The sequence below is a fragment of the Chaetodon auriga genome, chromosome 11, assembly GCF_051107435.1.
Source record: "Chaetodon auriga isolate fChaAug3 chromosome 11, fChaAug3.hap1, whole genome shotgun sequence".
In the NCBI taxonomy this organism is placed as follows: Eukaryota; Metazoa; Chordata; class Actinopteri; order Chaetodontiformes; family Chaetodontidae; genus Chaetodon; species Chaetodon auriga.
In genome coordinates, this window is record NC_135084.1 from 8,268,857 (window position 1) to 8,289,924 (window position 21,068).

At 42.5% G+C, this 21,068-nt stretch overlaps 1 protein-coding gene across 4 annotated transcripts; it reads left to right on the forward strand.

The window, feature by feature from the left end:
• Positions 1-498: 498 nt before the first annotated feature.
• Positions 499-18,128, forward strand: ikzf1 (IKAROS family zinc finger 1 (Ikaros)). 4 transcript variants are annotated; one of them, XM_076743778.1, is made up of 8 exons: positions 627-793; positions 5,274-5,327; positions 5,497-5,607; positions 11,685-11,954; positions 13,564-13,731; positions 15,224-15,349; positions 15,864-15,998; positions 16,553-18,125. In XM_076743778.1, the coding sequence occupies exons 1-8, from the start codon at positions 649-651 to the stop codon at positions 17,254-17,256; spliced, it is 1,713 nt and encodes a 570-aa protein (XP_076599893.1). In that variant the 5' UTR covers positions 627-648; the 3' UTR covers positions 17,257-18,125. The 4 variants fall into 4 exon arrangements, with proteins under 4 accessions (XP_076599896.1, XP_076599893.1, XP_076599894.1 ...); XM_076743779.1 differs by lacking the exon at positions 15,864-15,998 and having other exon boundaries at positions 628-793; positions 16,553-18,128; XM_076743780.1 differs by lacking the exon at positions 11,685-11,954 and having other exon boundaries at positions 629-793; positions 16,553-18,126.
• The last annotated feature ends 2,940 nt before the right edge of the window (positions 18,129-21,068 follow it).

Consider the following 21,068-nt stretch of genomic DNA (forward strand, 5'->3'; position numbering starts at 1 on the left):
TATCTGTGATGGGTTTTGGATTCACAGGTTTGGAGCCTCCTGTGCTGAAAACCGCATTTCAGTGAATGTGATGCATATGTGGATGATGATGATGATGATCTTCTGCAGGACTCAATAAGTCAGTGCAGATGCACCTTAAAACAGAAAGTAACAATAAGGATAATATTACAAAAGGGCAATTTATTCAGATTCATACATAATCTGGACTCTGGACACTTGAGATAGGACAGGGGGCTTTGACACTGAGGGGACACTCACTGGAGCAAAAGAGCAAAGTCAAATGGATGAAACGTTATAGAGAAAAGAAAATCTCATTATATGGGAAAGAAAACAGTTGTGTTAATTTCATGGACTGCTTCAGCGTGCCAGAACAGGTGACAGAAGGGGAGCTGTCCAATATGCAAGTAAGGAGTGCCCCCCGTCAGCTTCCTCGGTGTGAATGAAATAAATAAACAATGAATGGTCCACTCTCCTCACGCGCCTCATCCCATCTCATGCATGGCTGCCAGTAATGGTCTACTGGGTGTCAGCTTTTATTGGCACGACACAAAGCAAGTGCCAAGGGCTCGGTGGCTCGACTCCCCGCCGCAGACTCGGCCTGTGGATAAAAGCAAGCAAAATGCCCCAGTCGAGCTCACAGACATAGTCATGTTGGGCTGGAACGAGGAAGTGCAGTGGAGAGGGGAGGGACTCAGGGCGCAGCTCCATGGGGCCGCCGCGGCGCTGCGACCTTCTGCACATGGAGCCGGGGAGAGTTGGAAGAACTTCATACTGCAAACTCAAGGAATAGCAGGTAAATGGCTTCCACCGCGCTTTTTAGCTTGACACTGATATTAAAGATTAGTTCAGGGCGTCTAAAGCGAGCTCGTTTATTCTCAGGGTTTTTTAGGAGGCATTTGCACCTGACTGGAAAAGACTCTCCTTTTAGTTTCGGTGCAGGTGCGCCGCAGCATCAGATCCCGTTTAGTGCGCGTTATTCTGTGCTGCCACAGGACATGTAACGGATCAACTAAGCAGAGTGTCTTTAAGAAGTAAATACAGAAAATAAGCTCGTTTTTACGCGTCATTTTTAACTAAATAGGCAGCAATTTAACGGAAATAGTGGAATGTTCCCCTTTTTCCATGTGTATTTTTCTTTTGGGAACATATGGATAAATTATTTCACAATCACTTACATCTACATAAAAATACTAATCTGATTTCGAAGAGTTCCTACTAATTATCCACGGATGTGCCTATAATTTTAAGATATTTAGCACCTTTTTGCGCTCCTGTTTTAGCACCTGTTGCAACAGATGTGCGCACTCAGTAAACTTGAGGTTGTCCCTCTGTTTCTGAAGTTGGCCCAAGTTTAATAAAATATTAAAAGACATATTTACAGGTGAATAAAAACACTTTTGATAAAGTCGTAAAGATGTCGGGGCCGAACAGCAAAACGTATGTGAAAATACTTCAGCGCTGCTTAAACAGGAAATCAGTACGCGCAGACTAACGCTGTATGTAATGTTCCACTGAAGTTAATAATCGATCAATCTGATCATTTCTCATGCCGTTAAGCTTCGTATTCACCTGTTCGAACCACAGTCTCAGTTGGTCGTGAAGAGAAGAAAAACACACACTGGAGGCAGGACTGATGAAACTTTTTACACCGCTGACACTGATGTGGAAAGTGCTTCATCAACGCCCAGCCGACAAAACCCAGAAAGATTCACTCTCAAAGTGTTGAGAAAATAATGTGTTTTCATCTTTTGGACACGTTGCAAAACTTAAAGTTCCTGATTGTAGATGTTGAGCCTCTCAAAGAAAAAAAAAAAAAGAAAAAAAGAACAAGAAAAAGAAAAAAGAGCAACCTTTAAAGTGGCGTCTGTGTGATGTAAAGTCAATGAGTTGCAGTTCGTTTGTTCCAGTCAAACTGAGAGAGCGCATCTTCATTTTATAGAAACTGTACTCTGTACACAAGTAGAAATGCATTTGAAGTTTACTTTCAGTTAAAATGTTATTTTTCCCTGAGTGTGAAACATTTCAAGGAAGTTAATAATTCTGTAAATTCCCTCACATCAGACTGAAATGCAAATATGCAACAAAAACTATCATTTGGCAAAAGCAGCAGAACAATACGTTTGATTTCAGAATTTCAATCTATTTAAAACTCGCAAAGGAACGCCAATACCTGCACAAATAGGACTTTTTCATAGCTGGGTTGGACAGAGAAGTGCTGAAAGTGCTGCAAATCTGTCTGTAGATACATCATCTTTCTTGTCAGGAGAAACAGAAGTAGGAGGGGGGAGGGGGGGCAGAGGAAGGCAGACAGTTATTAAAATGATTGTACTGTCTGAATAGCAGAGTAGTGAAGTGTGTCAGATGCAAATGAAGGAAACTTCTCTTCAGCGTACCTTTACTCTCCCCTCACCCCCTCGATAGGCTCCCAGAACACATCCGCTAACACTATCTACCCACTTACACCCATACATTTCATGAATTACTGATGAGAATCTCTGTGTGTTTGGTAGTGTAGGATAATCTCTTCTCCTAATGCTTGATAAGAAAGCGCCCACAGCTTCATTACATCTCATAAACCCACAACAGTGAAAATTATTAATTCAGATATTTTCATTAATCGTCATTAAGTCTGCTTCGTAACTGTCTAACTGTCTAAAGTGGAAACTTTTAGTCGAGCCTGTGAGTGTAAATGACTTGAATTATGATTCATCTTGTTTGTGCATGAAATCAGAGTGAGGTCAGCAATAAAGTGTAATGGTACAGCACTATTATTTATGTAGTGTTGTATGTAAATGTTGTAATGTTTAATTGCAGCCGAAAATCTAATTGTCAGAAGCAGAAACGTATAAAGATATTTAACACCGGCTTCTTTGGCCTTAAATCCCACTTTTATTTAGTTTTTTTATGCTTAATCATTCCATGAAAAGTAAGATGTTATCAAATTACGCCATAATTATGGGCATTACTAAAAATAATTAAATGTATTGATTCTTAATGACATGAAACTTAATTTAATTGTGACTGAAACACTCTAGAAATGTCTTTTTTGTGACGTTTTTCCCCATTTCTATACTTAAATGTTGCTTCATCAGTCTTTATTGCTGATTTGAATTGTGTAGTGTGTATCTTATATATAGACATACGACACACGCCGTGTGTAAGCTTCCTCCTGGGTATCCAAACTCTGCTGGTGTGGTCCTCAGTATCTGTTAACGGTTTCGTTGTTTCTCATCTCCACCCTGTTCCCTGGTGTAGCTTTTGCACCTCAATATGAGCAGACGCCTCTAACCTCCCCCCTCTAACACACCACCACCATCCACCAAACACACACACGCACAGGAGGAGGACCGAGAATTCTGTCAACCCACAAGCCTCTTCCTGCCTCTCCTCACTTGACATATTCAGACCAAAACTTTTCCAGTCCCCCTGCGCTATATGTCACAAGTCTTTTCTGTGACTTCTGTTTCACTGGCTGAAAGATTCCACCTGCCCCCAGTCCACACACACACACACACACACACACACACACACACACACACACACACACTCATCTCCTCCTGGTTACAACTAGATCATGAGCAATAAGGGGTAAAAAAAAAAAATCCTGCTGTTGTCACAATTTCAGTTTGACTTGATTAAATGAATGAGAAACATGTTTTTGACTGGATGAAAACCTTTTAACTGCTCAGCACACGCTCTTATCAAAAAGTATGTTTTCGTGGCGAGACTTAAAACTCGTCGTGGTATCTAAAGATTGAGTCCCAACATAAAACAAAATGGGGAAAGTTCGGATAGTCCCAGAAACGTCTGTAACATGTAGACAGTAAAAACAGAGTGAGAGTCGTAGAATTGCAAACTAAACAGCTACTTCCTGAATATTCTACATGCACCTTACTTTCCACATGCCTACGCAAGTGGGTTGTGGCTGAATGTAGGATCTCTCTTTTTTATTTCTGTCGAAGCCCCCCCACCAACGCATCCGTGTTTCCCCTCGCACCATCTGCCCAGAAAAAAAGGGCACACGAGAATATACCCCCCTCTGCCCCCGACCTTCGAACTCCAGATGCTGAAGAACGGCGCTGCAGAGTCGTAGCTCAGCAGAGTAACACGCAACACCCCCGTGTTGTGCTGAACAAATCATCTGCACCAGCAACCTTTGCCCCCCTCCCCACCCCCACCTCCTCCTCCTCCTCCCCTCACACTTGCATCCTGGGCGTCTTCAGGCCGTCGAGCTCCTGACTTGACTCCGCAGAATGCTGCGCGTTGCGACAGAGTGGCCCGGTCGCTTCCCACTATTTGTTCCAAATGTGTGGAGCCATCTGTCAGTAAAACAGGAAGGCCTAGGTTCCCCTTCTCCCTTGGGCTCGTTTCGCTATTTTCGGGAGCTTCACTTCTCCCTGAGTGGTTGCTTGGACTGGGCAGCGGCCCCACCAAGGGCTTCTTGAAGTGGCGGAGCTGGGGCTGAGGCTGTCGGGCCCATCTGCTGCAGGCTTGAGGGCCATCCATTATTAATGGGGCCACAAGCACTGGTGACTCCTCAGATATTCAGCCCTGGCCAAAGGAGCGCTTCTAAAAAATAAATAAAGAGAACTTCTCTGTCCTTCGGCCTGCTTTTCTGTCTCTTCTTTTCTCTGCACCTTCCTGTTGCATTTGCTCTTCTGACTTCTTGCCCTCCCACTGCTATCTACTTCTCTGCCTCTATGTCTTTCCCGCTGCTTCTCTGTCTTCTTCTCTCTCTCACTCTCCCTCTCTTTGTTTCTCATTGTGCCTTGCATGCGTCTGTGCTCAGGCCGCGGGCTCAGCGATGCATGCTCAGTAAATTAGAGAGAACATGAGCGCCGATCAGCTGGGCACGGCAAACACCCGCATCCCCGTGACCCGGGGCCAGTTAATTTTCTGCTTAATTTTGCGGCAGTCAGTTTGCATTTTTGGATGATTACGTGGCAGGAAATTAACAATAAATAACAAATGTGGTCCGAAAGCCCATTCCCGGCAACCCCGCTATACCAGCGGGCCCCATCAGCCGGAGCCAAGCCGCTCTCCAAGCTCGGTCTCTCTGTCAGACTTGTAATGAAAATGTCTGTAATTCTTTGTAATGTAGTGCGGGGGACAGTGGTGTGTCTGCAGCTGTGACAAGACTGATCTCACTGAGGTTACAAAGTCACGCCGAGAAGTACACCTTTTACTCCACTCTAGCTTTTTATAATGTTGTTTCTTCAGCCTGCACTTGATTAAACTTACACACATCTACATCTCCATCTCTCTCCCATTAGAGTACTTGCACCGCATGGAGACAGAGGAGGCCCAGGAAATGGTCCAGATGCCAGGTAAAAGACCACCTACTGCATGATTGAGCCATAGAGTGCAAAAGGTAGATACAATAGGCCCACAAACAGGCTCTTACACCAGCCGGAGGTAATTTTGCTCCTCCTGAATGAGACACGTCGAAGGGTTGCGTGGTGAGTGATGGGTGTTTGCTGATGTGTGTCTCCTCAGGCAGGGACAGCCCCCCTGCCAACGAAGCTTCCGAAGAGGCAGAGGAGCCCATGGCTGTCCCTGAGGACCTGTCAGCCAGCTCCACCCAACAGCAGAACAGAGGGGACAAAGGTACGAGGCAACATCTCACCAAACGCACCCACAGCCAGAACATCACTGATGCTCAAATTAGGAATAAATAAATCTAAGTGTGTGATTGCCACGTTAGGTTGAGTGTATCCCGTGAAGCAGCAGTCAGAATGAGTCAGATCCACTGCAGTGCCTTTCCCAGCAGTAATGTATTCATACCCAAAGCATCCAAATCAGAGTAAAATGGTTAAATGAAAGTAATGTCAGTATCAAAAGCATAACATATACATAAAGAGCATAAAAATGTTTTCATAACTTAATCCCATACACATCCAGTGGGAGATTTTTGCTGTTCCAAATCCCTTGGAAAAATTAATTTAAAGCTGCACAGAGACACATTTAGGTCATTGGCAGAAAAGGTAAAAAAAAAAAAAAAAAAAAAAATCCCTTTGATCCATGGCATGTCATTAATAAGCCGAATCTTAAGGAATAGCTAATGTGGCCTTGATTTGAGTTTGTCAGCATCAAGCCAGGGAATATCATGGTGAAAATAAGGATGAAGCACATCGGCTGCGTATATTTATCTCAAGGCTCCTAACGTGGGTGGCTCGTTCATGTTCAAGGTGGAGTCATTACTGGTCATTAATAGCTAATCAGTTTTACATGACAGCAAGATGAATCAGACATAACAGCTTTCATAGGATAAATGTAGGTATTATGTTTCTTATTCCCATTGTTTATTCATGAAATGCGCAGCTTGTTGGCACTTTCAAGCACATTGATATGTCCGCTGAATGTACAAAATGTTAGGGGCTGTCACAGCTTTCAGGATGTTTTCAGCTCAGGTGAATCCATGAATTCATTTATTTAATCTTGACCGATCACAAGGATGGAAGATACAGGGAATAGAGATATAGAGAATGAAAAACTTTGAGGAAATGTCTCAGACAGTTGTGCAAAAAAAAAAAAAAAAGGTGCAAATCACAAAAATGTGGGTGGTATGTATTTTGTTCTCATCTACTTAATAGCGAAAAACAAGCACGACATCTGACCATCCTATTGGTGATTTTCCACTTATCCAGATAGTGGCATAGATTAGCAACACACAGTCAAAAATAAAATGTTGAGAGGAAACTGAAATAGGATGTGTAAGAGTTTCCTAAGAAGAACTTGCCATCAGACAGTTTCAACACTCCTGGAGATAAAGAGTTCAGGAACAGGGCCAAGCTCAGAGAGATCAGCGCATCACTGCACCACATAGGTCACACACCTGCACACACACACACACACACGCTTACTCACAAAGGCTCTCTGTTTGACTTTACAACTGTTGAGCTGTGTGGCACCGAGCGCAACGCAGGCAGGACTCTCTGAACACACAGAGTGAGCTCTGCAATGGCATCTGAACAATTAAGACATGTCTAATCGAGTTAGGGAGCGTTTGGAGAGCGACTGCGTGCGTCTCATCTCAGTCGACTCATGTTTTGTACAATATGGGAAAAAAAAATGGGCGTCATAGTGAGAAAGCAGATGATTTAAATGTTTGACTTTCATCGTTGGTATAAAGAGAGCAAAGAGGCCAAAGCTGCCGGCGTGGGTGTATGACTTTGTGTACTATAGGTGGGTTTCTGTTTATTCCCTATACAGTATGATCATGCACATGTGTCTGTATAGGAACAGACAGAAAGAGCCCAAAGAGCGAGAGAAGGGAAGTGCAAGTATCTGGTACATCTATGCATCGCTGCCTCTGTGATAAAAGCCAGAATGAGTTATAATTATCGCCCAGGATCATGTGCTGCTCAGTTCTCTGTAGTGAAAAAAGGCAAAAAGCAGGGGGACTATATGTGGGACATGGGACCTCAAAGTATCGAAAGCTCAAAACCTCAAAACCCAGGTTGTTTCCTGTTGCAAATAAAGTCTTCACAGCCTGGGATCGTCATTGTTGCTGCACATTCACAATGCTGCAATCCACACGCATGTGACTACGAGCCTAAGGGAGGTTTATAGTAGGTAGTAAGTAGGTAGGTCTGCTTTGTCGTCCATATTATGTTGGCTCAGTGTGTCTCGTAAATTGTCAGAGAAGTGCAAACTAAATTAATTTTATTGTCCTGTGTGGCTTAAACTGCAAATAGGGATGGAAACATTGCATTTTGTTAGAGTCGCAAGGCGGTAAATGACCTTCTCAACATCCCAGTGAAATGATTTCTCTTTCACTTTCAGTGATTCAGACAGAGCCCTTTGCTATTTCAGAGACCCGAGACTGAGAGGGAGACTGAGCTGAGTCTAGTTCCCGAAAACATGGAGGCGAGTTTTTAAAAAAAAAAAAAAAAGTGTGAGGGGAAAAGCAGGCTGTTTTTGGTGTTCCTGCAAGTCGTGTCGAGTGTGTTGCTAGCGTGGTTTAACACATGTGGTTCCACTATCTTGCACACAGGGTTATTTTCAGGCAGTGAGAGCAGCACGAGTCAGTAACAGGAACCTCCAGCAGGCTCCCTGTGTTTCCACACTGCACAACTAATATGCTTGCTAACTTTTTCTGTTATTGACCTTTATCAAAATCGCTTAATTATTTCTTCTTTTTATGCCAAAAATACTTCTTTCACACTAATGCTACAGCTTTTTTTTTATATGCCTCGGTCACGTCTCTCATTATTTGTCACTGTTTCAGTCTCTGCTGCAGAACGTGTTTCTCCTCTACCTGTAATCTGAGCATCAGATCCCCATCAGGTTATAACCATTTTATTGCGAGCTGCTTTGTTTGTCTACGATGTGATCTGACACTTGCTTCCCAAAACAAGCAAATCAGGATGTGTGACTGTGACAAACATGATATAAAGTAAAATGCCTTCTTCCTTCTCCCAATTCAGTCACAACTTCCTCATATCCATGAGAAGTGGGTGGCAGCCCAGCGTTCATGGTTCCCTTCTGTCTGCTTTAGCTGGCTGATAACCTGAGAGCCTTGCTGGTGTATTTAGTGTCACAGGAACTGACAACCACTGATAAACATAAAGGTTTTTCAGTGTGCTATTCCAGCAAATCTGAAATAAGCAAGAATGTACAAGATGTGTTGTGTACAACATCCACCTGCTTTAGGGTTTAAATGGAGGAGTCGATCCTGGATCAGTGGCTCTACTCCCATGTCTCTATTGCTGATACTGAGCAAGCCAACAGTCTCATTAAGCCTTGCTATTTGTACATCATTTTACAACTCCCTGTGACATCAAAAATATATCTCAGTTACCCAGAAAACTGTGGTTATCAGAGGTTTTGTGGCTAAAACCATACATTGAATTAGCAGTGTTGACGTGACGTAGCCACTTATTGAGTTTTGCTTTCGAGCTTTGGGATATGCAAATGAAATGAACTTGATCACTCACTAAAAAGTCCCTCCAGCTTATCTTAATTTTTTTCTGACTTGCATCACTTACATCATTATTAAAGTGCTTAGGCCCGACTGAAAAACCTCGGCGGTTCAAGTGAGAAATTCACATGCATGTTTTGCGACATTTGCAACGTAAAATCACCAGAAAGACTGCAGCTGCTCAGTGACTCTCTTCACCTCTGCACACAGCGTGAGTAGGACAGGAACACAACCTGACTGCATTACACAAAATGTCACAGAAGGGATAAACGTGTCTTAAGGCTGTCTTTAGCTCCCCAGGGCACTGCGAAAGCAATCTGGAAAAAAAAAAAAAAAGAAATTTGAATTCTGTTCTTCTTATTTTTGAGAGTATGTGTAAACTAGTATGTGAGCAGTTGGCTGTAATGGATAAACTGTTGACATAGCTAAAAGTAACAGATAAATAGTTAAAGTAAATATATAAAGGAAATGGGAAAAGCAGTTTAGTTTGATCGATTGATTGGATGAGATAAATAGTGGTGTAGATAACAGGGAACATGAGTTAATCTGACTGGTTATATCTGTTACCGCAGTGTGTGTAAGGCCTCATCTTAACTCCTGTGAAATGAAAGTAAAAGCAGTCGAAAGAAGTGACATTGAAAGCATAACGCCAATAATAGCTTTGGTAGTTTTTATACTAGATCCCCACTTACATGCATTGTGAGCTTTGTTGCATTGTGATGACATTTTGGTGGCACATGTAGCATGTTTGGTGGCTAATTCATCCACATTCTGTCCCATAACTCATCATCAGCTTTTGCACTTTAATAGAATTTAAGCAACATTTTGTCTTTACAAGCAGTGAAGCTTTTCCTTCCCTTTGCGTGCGTGACTGGCGTCTCTCTTATCTCATCAGCTCACCAAAAGACAAGAGAGTTGGTCCAAAAAAATTCAACAGTCGAGTCGATGAACAGATGTTTGTCACGCAACAGCATGACGGTTTTTTTTTTGGAAAAAATGGTGTGCGGAGATCGGATTGTGTGACTTTGATCAGAAAAGCGATCGTAAACATCTCATGATGCCCTGTAAGTTTCGCTCCACCTCCTGTTCTCTATGGGAAAAAGTCTGTGCATTGATTAGGGGATTTATGTTCCCCTGGTGGCTCTCAGTGAACACAAGACTCCTGTAAAGAAAAAAAAAAAAAAAATCATGTTTCAGTTACAGGCTGTTTTACAATTCCTTTCCCGTGCTTCCCTTTCTGTCACTTCTCCATAATTCTTGGTATTTCAGTTAGGCAGGCCCTCTTTCTGAAGCTTCCCCTTTTCCATAGATTCCTATATTTCATGATTTCCACTTCTTCCTCTTCAGTTGTACAAACAGAGGTAGAGGCATGGGGAAATCAGGCTGCCACCGTGACATGCAAACCACAGGCTGGTCGCTGCGAGACTTGCATGATCTGTCGGTTGTTTCTAAAGTTCTCTGGTGGGAAAAGAAGGAGCTGGTAGTTCAACACACTTCTCTTTTTTATTTGATCACTCTGGGAAGACCAGACGTCGAGCGTCTGTCTAATTCTTCCACAAATAAGCCACCGATCCCGCAGCATTTACACTCTGTAGAGGAATTAGCTGTAAAAGGCGAGTGTGCCTCGTGTGTGTGCTCATCATAGTCTGTTGCTCTGATAGACGCCGCTGTCGTCCCTAGTTTCACACTGCTTCCTGTGTCTCTGTTTCCTGTTTATCTTGCTGTCATTTGTTTCACCAAACTGTGATGGTGTGAGATGATGTGCGCGTTTCTTCATCTCATCGCTGACATCCTCAAACAGCAGACGTGCTATCCACCTGTGCATCCTTGTGAAATATTCGATGCTGCTTTGAAAAGAATAAGCAGAGGAGTCTACAGTTTAAATGGGTGGGCTGTGGGTTGATCTTATCTGATGTTTTGTTGACTTCTCACAGGCTGAATTTACAACAATGCTTGAAATAAGAGGAAGTTTTTGATGTGGCATCCCGGTAAACATGAAAATGTCGTATTGTGCACTAAAGGAAGTTTGCTATTACAAAGCCGTTATTGCTCTAGTTAGATTACAGTTCAGTTGCAGTGCGATTACACACAGTGTCTATCCCGACAGAAGAAAGAGGGAATGAATGCCATATTGAAGTTCAGTTACTCATCAACACAGTCTTTATAAAATGAGTAAGTATGAAATTTATTTGAACAAGAAAAAGAAGTAATTTAATATAAAATATGTCATGTCTCGTTCACAGAAAAGAATGGAATTGGTTGCATGAAGCTGAAAAATAAAAGGTTAAACAGTAAGACAAAGACGAATTTAACAATGACAGCTGGTCAGGTGAATGAGGAAATGAACATAAAAGTAAAATAATTACAACAAAGAGATTAAGAACAATATTAAAAGCAGCAATAAGGACAGAGTGCTTTTACTCAGAAGGAAGAAAAAGAAAAAGAGGAAAAACAAAATGCTTTTTTAAAAGTGATCATTTAGGGACGGTGACCAATGACCAAACATCTGTTAGAAACATTCATTCAGTGAGTGAGGACAGTCCAAAAGGTTCACAAAATCGTTTCACTCTCCTATTATAGAGCCTTTCAGACAGAACAAAGGCGACTTTAAGGCTACACAGTGTTACAATAAGCAGCTGTATCTATTCTTCTGTCACAGCATCAATATCACACTGATAAATTACCCATCTTCAGTATATAACATCATGAAAGAACCTTGCTCGTATTCTAAACCGTGGCCCCCCCTTGCCCTCTTTTCCAGCCTGTAACATTAAAGTTGAGGCTCGCAGTGATGAGGAGAATGGGCTGGCCTGTGACATGAATGGCGTGGAGGAGGAGGAGTGCGCGGAAGACTTGCGCGTGATCGATGCCTCGGGGGCCAAGGTGAACGGCTCACAGCCGAGCCCCGAAGCCAAGGCCTTCTCCTCGGCCGGCGGTATCCGGCTGCCCAACGGGAAGCTCAAGTGCGATATCTGTGGGATAGTTTGCATTGGCCCCAATGTGTTGATGGTGCACAAGCGAAGCCACACTGGTAAGCCGTCTGCAATACTTCTTGCCCTTCCTTTGCACCCATGTTCACTGTTAGTATGAGAGGGTGGATCAGGGGTAGAAAGGTGTCTGCTGGGGCTCATGTTTAGAGCATTTCTTTAGACTTAAAATGGCAGAAATGAAGTGAGGAGTTGACTCCTACTCTTTTTTGGCATTAACACAAGCAGTGTCACCGTGTATATACTGTAGCTTTGTGTCCTCTTTGCCTACACACAAACATTAGTCTTAGAAATAAGCTGCAGAGCAGAATAAACTGCTCTTATGTTTGCAGTCACTCTTATACTCAGCAGCAGTTGCAAAGGCATCCTTGTGTTTGGCTGTATGCATGTAGACCTTCTTATCGTGCGTGAAATAGACTTTGAACATACCATTAGCATTCATTATTGTTCATCTTAGTGACTCTGAATTACCACATGACAAGCAGCGGTAACTGATCAAATTATTGTGCGATAAAGTGGCGGAGACGAACTTGGTCCGAAAAAACTTGCCCTCACTTGAGAAACAGGATATCTGCTGCAATTAAATGGAATCTCTATGAACTGGCAATTATCTGGCTATTAAAAGTTTTTCAAATTTCAAAATTGATATTCTATTGTAATGAAGCCAAACCAGTGGTGGGGAACATTTTTGAAAAAGGCACTTAACTGTTAAGCTTTAGAAACTAATGAAACTCAAAATGGAAGAAAGGAACACTAGACTAATGTAAATGCAAAAGAAAGTACAATAAAAGATATAATGAAGTGCCTCCTATTTAAATAGAAAATATTCTGTGGTGAGTCTTTGCTCCTGAAATGCATTTTTAATGAATTTCCTTTTTTATATATTTTTGCTGCTTCACTGGTGACTCTTATTTTATGGGGGGCCTTTGAAAAAAAAAAAAAAAAAAAAGCCATATTAAAACGTTCTCACAGAATGCCACAACACTCGGAGAGGCTGGATATTGGTTTATTCCAGAAGCGCTGATCAGGAAGACTGGCTCTCAACACAAAGTGTTTCCTTCGCTTTATTCAAATGAGGCTGAATTTGCATTGTGATGTGCCGCTCTTATTTTAGAGACGAAGAAGGGGAAAAAATGAGATTTTCAGATCAAATTGACCTAGGCAATGGTGCATTACGGAACTGGCAGGCTGAGTCTGAAAGGCTCTTGTTCGATCAGAGCGCCAGAAGTCGGTGGGGCAGGGGGAGCATGGAGAGATGGAGTGTCACTCTGCTGTGAAACCCTCCCACAGGCTGCTGGATCGCTCTCTGCCCCGGGGACGCTCCATCATCCGGCTTGTTCTGGTGCTCGGGATGCTTGTAGTGCGGTGACCCCGCATTCCCACAGCAGCAACACGCTTTTTCATCTATGTAGAAAAGACAAAGACTTTGCGCTTTTATTGTTGTCAGTGAAGGGATCAAACCTAGTGAGTTTAGGGAGAGAGGTGCAATGCAGAAAAACAGTAACATTAAATCATGAACTGCCTGGTAGGGTGCATAAAAAGCATATAAAATGGGGTGCCAGTCAATCATACAATGCATTCTCTCTGTCTTTTCAGTGTGTTTTATCTGCATCTCTTTACAGTCATGTGCGTCTGTTGTGTTCTTGTCCTCAGGAGAACGTCCCTTCCAGTGCAGCCAGTGCGGAGCCTCGTTCACCCAGAAGGGTAACCTACTGCGTCACATCAAGCTCCATTCAGGGGAGAAACCCTTCAAGTGTCACCTGTGCAGCTACGCCTGTCGCAGGAGGGACGCCCTCACCGGCCATCTACGCACCCACTCGGGTGAGTATGCAAAGCTCCCCCACGCTGAAAAGTGCTGTTCTCATGGTAACTCTCGGTGGAAGCCTGCACGAAAGGCATGACATGTTCTGCAGTGCATACAGTGAGAGCTCAGGGCTCCGTAAGGGGAAGTTGACAGGGTGTAGATATGGTGTCACCTTTTTTTTTTTTTTTTTTTGTGCAAATGTTTTGCAGAAGTACGTGTTAATGAAATTTTTGGGTGTAAAAAGGACACTTAAAATGCCTGCAGGCATATAACCTGCAAAGTTATTCTTAGACACCAATTTCAACTTAAAACAATTTGCATATTCTGAGGCTGAACCAGCAAACATGACAGTGAGCATTATGATTACTGAGTGATGAAAAGCACAGGCTGCGTGGACGCTGCAGTCAGTCAGCTTACACACTAGGCTGGCCTGGTCTGTATTTAGTGTAATTTTTTACTGTCATCAAATAGACCTGTCAACATTGGGATTTGAAAATATGGAAAAATGGGCCGTCCCACCACCCTTACCCTTACATTTAGACAAGGCCAAACGGACTTCTAAAATCACAACGACACAACAAAGATGTGGGAGAATCGTGGGTACTTCCAACTTCCCTGCTATGTTTGTGACTCCAAGCCCATTCATTCCTGCTGAAGGCAGTTTTTACAAAGGGATCAATAATATGTTTCATTTTTCAAAAAGGCTGGCCAATCTAAACAAAGGGGTCATTTATGTTTTGGTCTATACCAAAGAGGAATAACCTATAGAAATGGCTCAAGCTCAGGGCTGTAGCCAGAATTTTAGAAATACTGAGGTCATTTTTTATTTAATCTTTTTGTATTTTTTTTTTAATATATTTTACTTATTCAGCTGTCCATTTATCTTTTCGATACATTATCTTTCACAACTGTGGGTTTAAAGACCTTCTCAACAAGGTCAGAATAAGTTCCTGGTTAGGAAAAGTTAATCCCATATTACTTCTTTTTCTATCTAAAGTGGCTCTAATCAGGAATCATCCCATAAAATACCCTCCATGGGTATGTTTGTTTTTTTTGTAAGACGTAAACTCTCCCTGAGCTGCCTTCCGAATTCCCCCAAAAATCCAGAAGACATGACCTTGGTGACCTCAGCAGTCGCTGCAGCCATGATGATGCCATAACAAGAAATGTAAAAGGATCCACAAGGGAAGTTATTGTGCTGGACTTCCCAAAGAAAATCTGTCAATCAAAGAGTGTGGGCGGTGCTGCCAGGCCTTTTCTTTGGGTTTTCTGTTGATGTATTTTTAGGTGATGCCCTTTTCGTTGTCTGACCACCGTCCATATTAAATACTTCCTTTTATTCCACTTAAAGTGGAAATATAAAATCCATCACTGTCTGTGTTTTTCCATTATTGTGTGACCCAACCAAAATGTTTTCATTTAACAATGACTCGTGTTATTACTTTAATATCAGCCATCACATAGAATATCGCACGGCTCTTTTCGCTGACAAAGCTTTATTTTTTGCAGTTGGCAAACCCCACAAGTGTGCTTACTGTGGCCGGAGTTACAAGCAGCGCAGCTCTCTCGAGGAACACAAGGAGAGATGTCACAACTACCTCCAGTGCATGGGGCTGCAGAACAGCATCTACACAGGTTGGCACCTCACCAGATGTAGCTTTCAGGCAAATCTGATGACCTCATTTACCTTGAATGCCGGACTCACTGTGCATGCAACCGCAGTGTATCATGCTGATGATGTTGCTGTTAATAAAATGCTCCAACCAGTTAGCTTCATTTACTTTCATCTCCATTTGAATAAAGGCTCATGCAGAAGTTCATCTGATATTCAAAATAATCGCAATGCTAATTAAGTCAATTTAATCATGTGAGTATGAAGGTCTGTATTTGTCTATATATACACTCAGCAGTTATAAATTGAATGAACACAAAAGAATTTGTGAGAAACACATCTGCACGTCATCTGCGAGCATGAATAAAACAAACACTGTATTTATAGACCAAGTGCTTCACATGTGTCAGAATAGTCCGCTCTGTGCTCTGTGAGAAAAATACCATCATGTGTTATCAGGCGCCGGTTCATCACTTTAAACAAAACAAGCTCAAACTACTTTGACTCTGAAATCTACTTTTCTGTCTTGCTTTCCAGTAATAAAGGAAGAAAGCAACCAGAATGAGCAGAGGGAAGACTTAAGCCAGACGGGATCTGACAGAGCCTTGGTGCTAGACAGACTAGCTAATAATGTAGCTAAACGTAAGAGCACTATGCCACAGAAGTTTGTGGGTAAGGGCTGAAATCTGCTTCCTTTGTGTAATTTCCAATGTTGCTACTTTTGCTGGAAAAGAAGTGTAACTGCTGCACCTGTGGAAGCTGCCTAGGCGAAGCTGCAGTGTGTTTTGTGTTCATTAGCCTTGCATATTTCCTTGCAACCCTGGCTCTGCAGAATGCATGCAGTGTAACAGACAAAAGTCTATTTTTGCTGTTCAGCCTGATCAGGAATTGTGCCTTTAACTTGTTTAATTACTGCTAGAAGATGCTGCGTTTTAATATTTACCGAGTGTTTACTCTTTGATATTAATTTTACATTAAGATTATGATAATCTCCATAACAAAATGAATTATTAAGAAGCTGAGGGAAATGCTAATATCAGACTAGAAATACCAATAGGAGCTCATGAGAGCAGAAAAAACAACAAGAGTGAGTCATTTTCAAACTCAGCTAGAGAGGAGCAGCCTCAGTATTAAGATGGAGGAAACACAGCATGTAGGTGAAAGTTTCAGCGTGTCAGTCAAGTATAACCTTCACATTGCTCCTCTGTGTCTGTCTGGCCCCTTAGGTGACAAACGTCTGTCAGACCTCTCCTACGAGGGAGGAGCAGGTGAGCTGATTCAGCCCCACGTCATTGACCAGGCCATCAACAGTGCCATCAACTACCTGGGGGCAGAGTCACTCCGGCCTCTGGTCCAGACTTCCCCAGCCTCCTCTTCCGATGTGGGCCTCAGCTCCATGTTCCCCCTCCACAAGCCGGCACCTGAGGGCCACGTGGGGTCGGCCCTGTCAGCCAAAGACAGCGCAGCTGAGAACCTGCTGCTGCTCTCCAACTCCAAGTCTGCCTCCAGCGAGAAGGACGGCTCGCCCAGCCACAGCGGCCAGGACTCCACAGACACCGAGAGCAACAATGAGGATCGCCCAGGCGGGACGGCCCCCGGCCTCATCTACCTGACCAACCACATCACCTCGGGGGTGAGGAACGGCGTGCTCCCTCTGGTGAAGGAGGAGCAGCAGAGGCAGTACGAGGCCATCCGGGCCAGCATGGAGATGGCCTCAGAGGGCTTCAAGGTGGTGACGGCAGACGGGGAGCAGGTGAGGGCGTACCGGTGCGAACACTGCCGCGTTCTCTTCCTGGACCACGTCATGTACACCATTCACATGGGCTGCCATGGCTTCAGAGACCCCTTCGAGTGCAACCTCTGTGGCCACCGGAGCCAAGACCGATATGAGTTCTCCTCTCACATAACGCGAGGCGAGCACCGCTACTGATCCCCGTAGACCGGAGAAAACACACACTTCCACACAAAGAGGTGTATATATGGAAAACATGAGACACACACTCGCTCATTGAAGTGCACCTGAAATAAATGCATAGAAATACAAAATGTCAAATACACTGTTGATGTCTTAGAGTTGTGTTTTTTATACAAAGTACGCATGTTTGTTGGACACAACTATAAAAAATGCATTTATTTTCATGCTCAGAAGGAAGACAAGTTCATCTGTCCGTATGGAAGAAACAAAATGATGTTCAGTGAAGACAACACAGGTTTTAAATCATGTATTTACAGCTGACACTTGTATAAAATGTATGGCAGCAACCTTTTTCTAGATTTAAAATAGAAAATATTTCCATCCTTACATTTACATATCTCTGTATGGAAGTGTCTGAAATGTCAATAGAATATTCTATTCTGCAGCGATTTTCAGTGCAGGAAAACCCATTTCAATATCGGTATTAAATACAATCAGTATAAACTTAACAATCAATGTAGATAACCCCACATTTCCTTCCAAAGTTTCAACCTGTTCTTGTATTTGTACCAACCTACATATTATTTATATCACATTTACACGCCAGTCTGTTTTTGTATTTATTAGAGTGATCAATGTTTGTCTGTAGAGTAGTTAATAAGAGCTGCATCTCTTTCTGTCCAATTGTACTAAATGTGTTTGAGGTGAAAACATGACTGCTGCTGGAAGCTGTTTTTAGTTTTAGCGAAGGGAAACGTCGTCCTGGCCTTTTGTTTTACACCTGATGGCTACAAATTGTCTCACTCACAAAATGAAAATGAGCCATTTGAGGTTTGAAGGAGCTTTATGCTTGCGAAATATCAATAAAGGATATTTTATATATGCAGAAAGAGTGTTTTATTTCCCAGTGACTGTGTATTATTAAGGCAAAAGCTGAATTTATAGTTGATGGAATTGTTAAATGAATGAAGGCTTACTGCAAACAGACCTGAAGCTACTTGAGATTATCTTGATATATTCATATTGATATTTTATGGCAATAATAAGATCGTTTTTCTTTACTGGATTATATTAACCACTTGTCAAAGAATATGGAAATGTCCACATGATGGCCAAATAATTCCTGGAGTTCATGCAAAGTTTCTCTGAGTTTTACTTCATCATCTTTCCTTCTTAAGAAATACAGAGATTTCATTTCACACTCTGGAACCTTCTGAAATAATTAAGCTTAGATGTCATTCAAGATGCTGCTCGCTCCTACCTGTCAAGAAAGAGCCAAGAAGGAGTGAGTGACTGGCATTTGAGTACAAAAAGAAAAAATACAAAAACACTGGAAGAGCATTTACAGTGAGAGGCGAAAAAATAGACACTTCTCCACATGATGTGCAATTATGTGTGGTTGCAAAGAACTTTTTTTTCTCCTCAAAAAAACTAATTTCCAACAACTATTGATCTTCAGGGTTTCAAAAAGCACCATTTCCAACTAAAGAGATTTTTTCTGATTATCTGATAATTTACCAAGGATGGCAAACAGACAGAGAAGACCAGGCTAACACATCAGAGTGGCATTTGTCTGCACAGAGACCCTCGTGTTAAAACTGTGACACCAGGGGACTACTGGTAGCATACGCAGCACACCACACACACACATTAGGGGCCGTTATGCGTGTGGAGACTCTCTGTGTACACACACACACACACACACACAGCGGCATGTTGACATGTGCTGCGTCCAGGACCTGAAGAGTCCCGCTGGTCCTCAGAGGAGCTGCCGCAGCAGCAGAGAGCTGGGACAGGAGGATCAGGCACTGGAGCAGAAGGCAGGGGCCGGGACTCTGAGGGCCAGGCCTGTCTGGAGAGGCTCAGCCGAGGCCGGCAGAGGAGCTCGATGGCGTTGTGCTGCGACAGCCTCGTCCAGATGGCTGCTGTGTGATTTAGCGGAAACGGGAAGCAGCTGTGGCCAGCGCTGAGCCCCCCCACGCTTGACTGGGACCCAACAGGGGAGGGAGGGCATTTGCATGAGAGGGATAATCTGGCCAACCAACTCTGGCCCTGCCAGAATCCCAAATCTCACTTCCCCTTTCAGCCAGCTGACTGAAATACTCCTTTAAGAAGCAGACTTAGCCACTTCCAATTGTGCTGTTAACAGGATCCAACAAGATGTTAGTAGTTTTTCACACTTTTCAAGGCTGTGTCCCATAAATGGATGAACATAATAGATAATTCACTGCAAACTTTGTGAAGTTGGTCACTGTGTCTCAACATTTGGGACCAACTGCACCATTAAGTATCACATTTGATTGTCTCTCTGGGCTTTTCTTCCCATAACTGGAAGTCTATTTGGTTATGGCCAATGAGCAAATGGGCCCGTCTGGATTTTTGTGTGCATCAAATATAAGGTTTTTCACCACTTTCCCAGTGGAACAGACTCAATCAGTCAATGACTGCATTTATCTACAATATCAAGGTACTTATACTTGAGTCTTTCTATTTTATGCTACTTTATACTTCTACTCCTCCGGATTTCAGAGAGAAATGTTGTAATTTTCACTCCACTATTTTTATTCAACATCTGTGGTTACTTTTCAGATTAAGATTTGACATTAAATATATTCCATTAGTTCATAAAAGATCAGATTAAATCAGTGGTTCCCAACCACTGTATACTTAGGGCCCCACGTCATGCATCTGCTGTCTGAGTCGTTATCAAATCCATCAAAAAGACATTTCACCTCTAAACGTGTTACACAGTTTTATTTATAGTGTTTGAGGCCCCAAGAGGTAAAATTATCCCATATGTCATCACGGAACTGGACTAAACAACCAAACTAGCTGCAACTCAGCTTGCTAACCAGCAACAACGGTAAAATTCTGCTCTGATGCATCAGTATTAAGATAATAGTATAACAGCCATGGGGGCTTTTTTTCCTCTGCAAAGTGAATGTGTTTTTTTTTTCATTTTTTATTTTGACACTTATAATCCTTAGATGAGGTTTAAAACCACTGACAACCACTGTTACATTTCTTTCATTAAATACAAATCCAGCAGGGGACCATGAATTTCCAGTGCAGCCTCACGAACTCATGCTGTTCCACTGATAACGGGAAAGCTGTCAATAATAATTGCAAACACAATCAGATTTTTTCTTGCTGTACGCGGCTCGAGCAGAATAAAGGTAACTCTGGATTACATGCTGCATTGTTCCCTAATGAATCCCCCATGCGTGTAAAGGCAATTTAAATCCAGTGCAGAAATGGCGGACCCGCCACCAACAATGAAAACTACTATATAGAGAGAAGACTGAATGGATACTGCTGAAAAAAAAAATCAGTCCATATATTAAATAGACATATAAAAGATTACACCTTTAAATATATTTTTGTTTTAAAATACTTTCACTTTCACTCTGGTAAATTTTTTTGATACAGGACCTTTATTTGTAATACAGTATTTTTACATTGTTGAACAGATACTTTTAAAGGTTGACTGCTTCCTCCACGACTGTCTACACCTGCTCTCTGGGAACAGCCTGATTCCAAACATAAAGCACTTATGAAAAATCATCACCATCCACATGTTACTGAGACAACCAAGTCTTAGGTGGTGTATTTCTACCTCAATTTTGTCAGTTTTCCAAATTTCAATGACATATAGGCAGTAGAATTACATCATCATTACATTTTTAAATACGTGTACTGTGTAATGTGTTTGTGTCCACTGCTGCACAGTCAAATCGAGGTACAAGCTTCCACCATATGGCACTATTTTCAGTCCATACTCTCTGGATCCCGCCAGCACCAGAGGAATTCTGTGCATCTGTCCCGGT

Bases quoted from the DNA above. Each gene is read 5' to 3' on its own strand.
- ikzf1 (XM_076743778.1), top strand. From the start codon at position 649: ATGTTGGGCTGGAACGAGGAAGTGCAGTGGAGAGGGGAGGGACTCAGG. The intron at 794-5,273 runs GTAAATGGCTTC...CTCTCCCATTAG, and splicing joins GCAAACTCAAGGAATAGCAG to AGTACTTGCACCGCATGGAG. The intron at 13,732-15,223 runs GTGAGTATGCAA...TATTTTTTGCAG, and splicing joins CCATCTACGCACCCACTCGG to TTGGCAAACCCCACAAGTGT.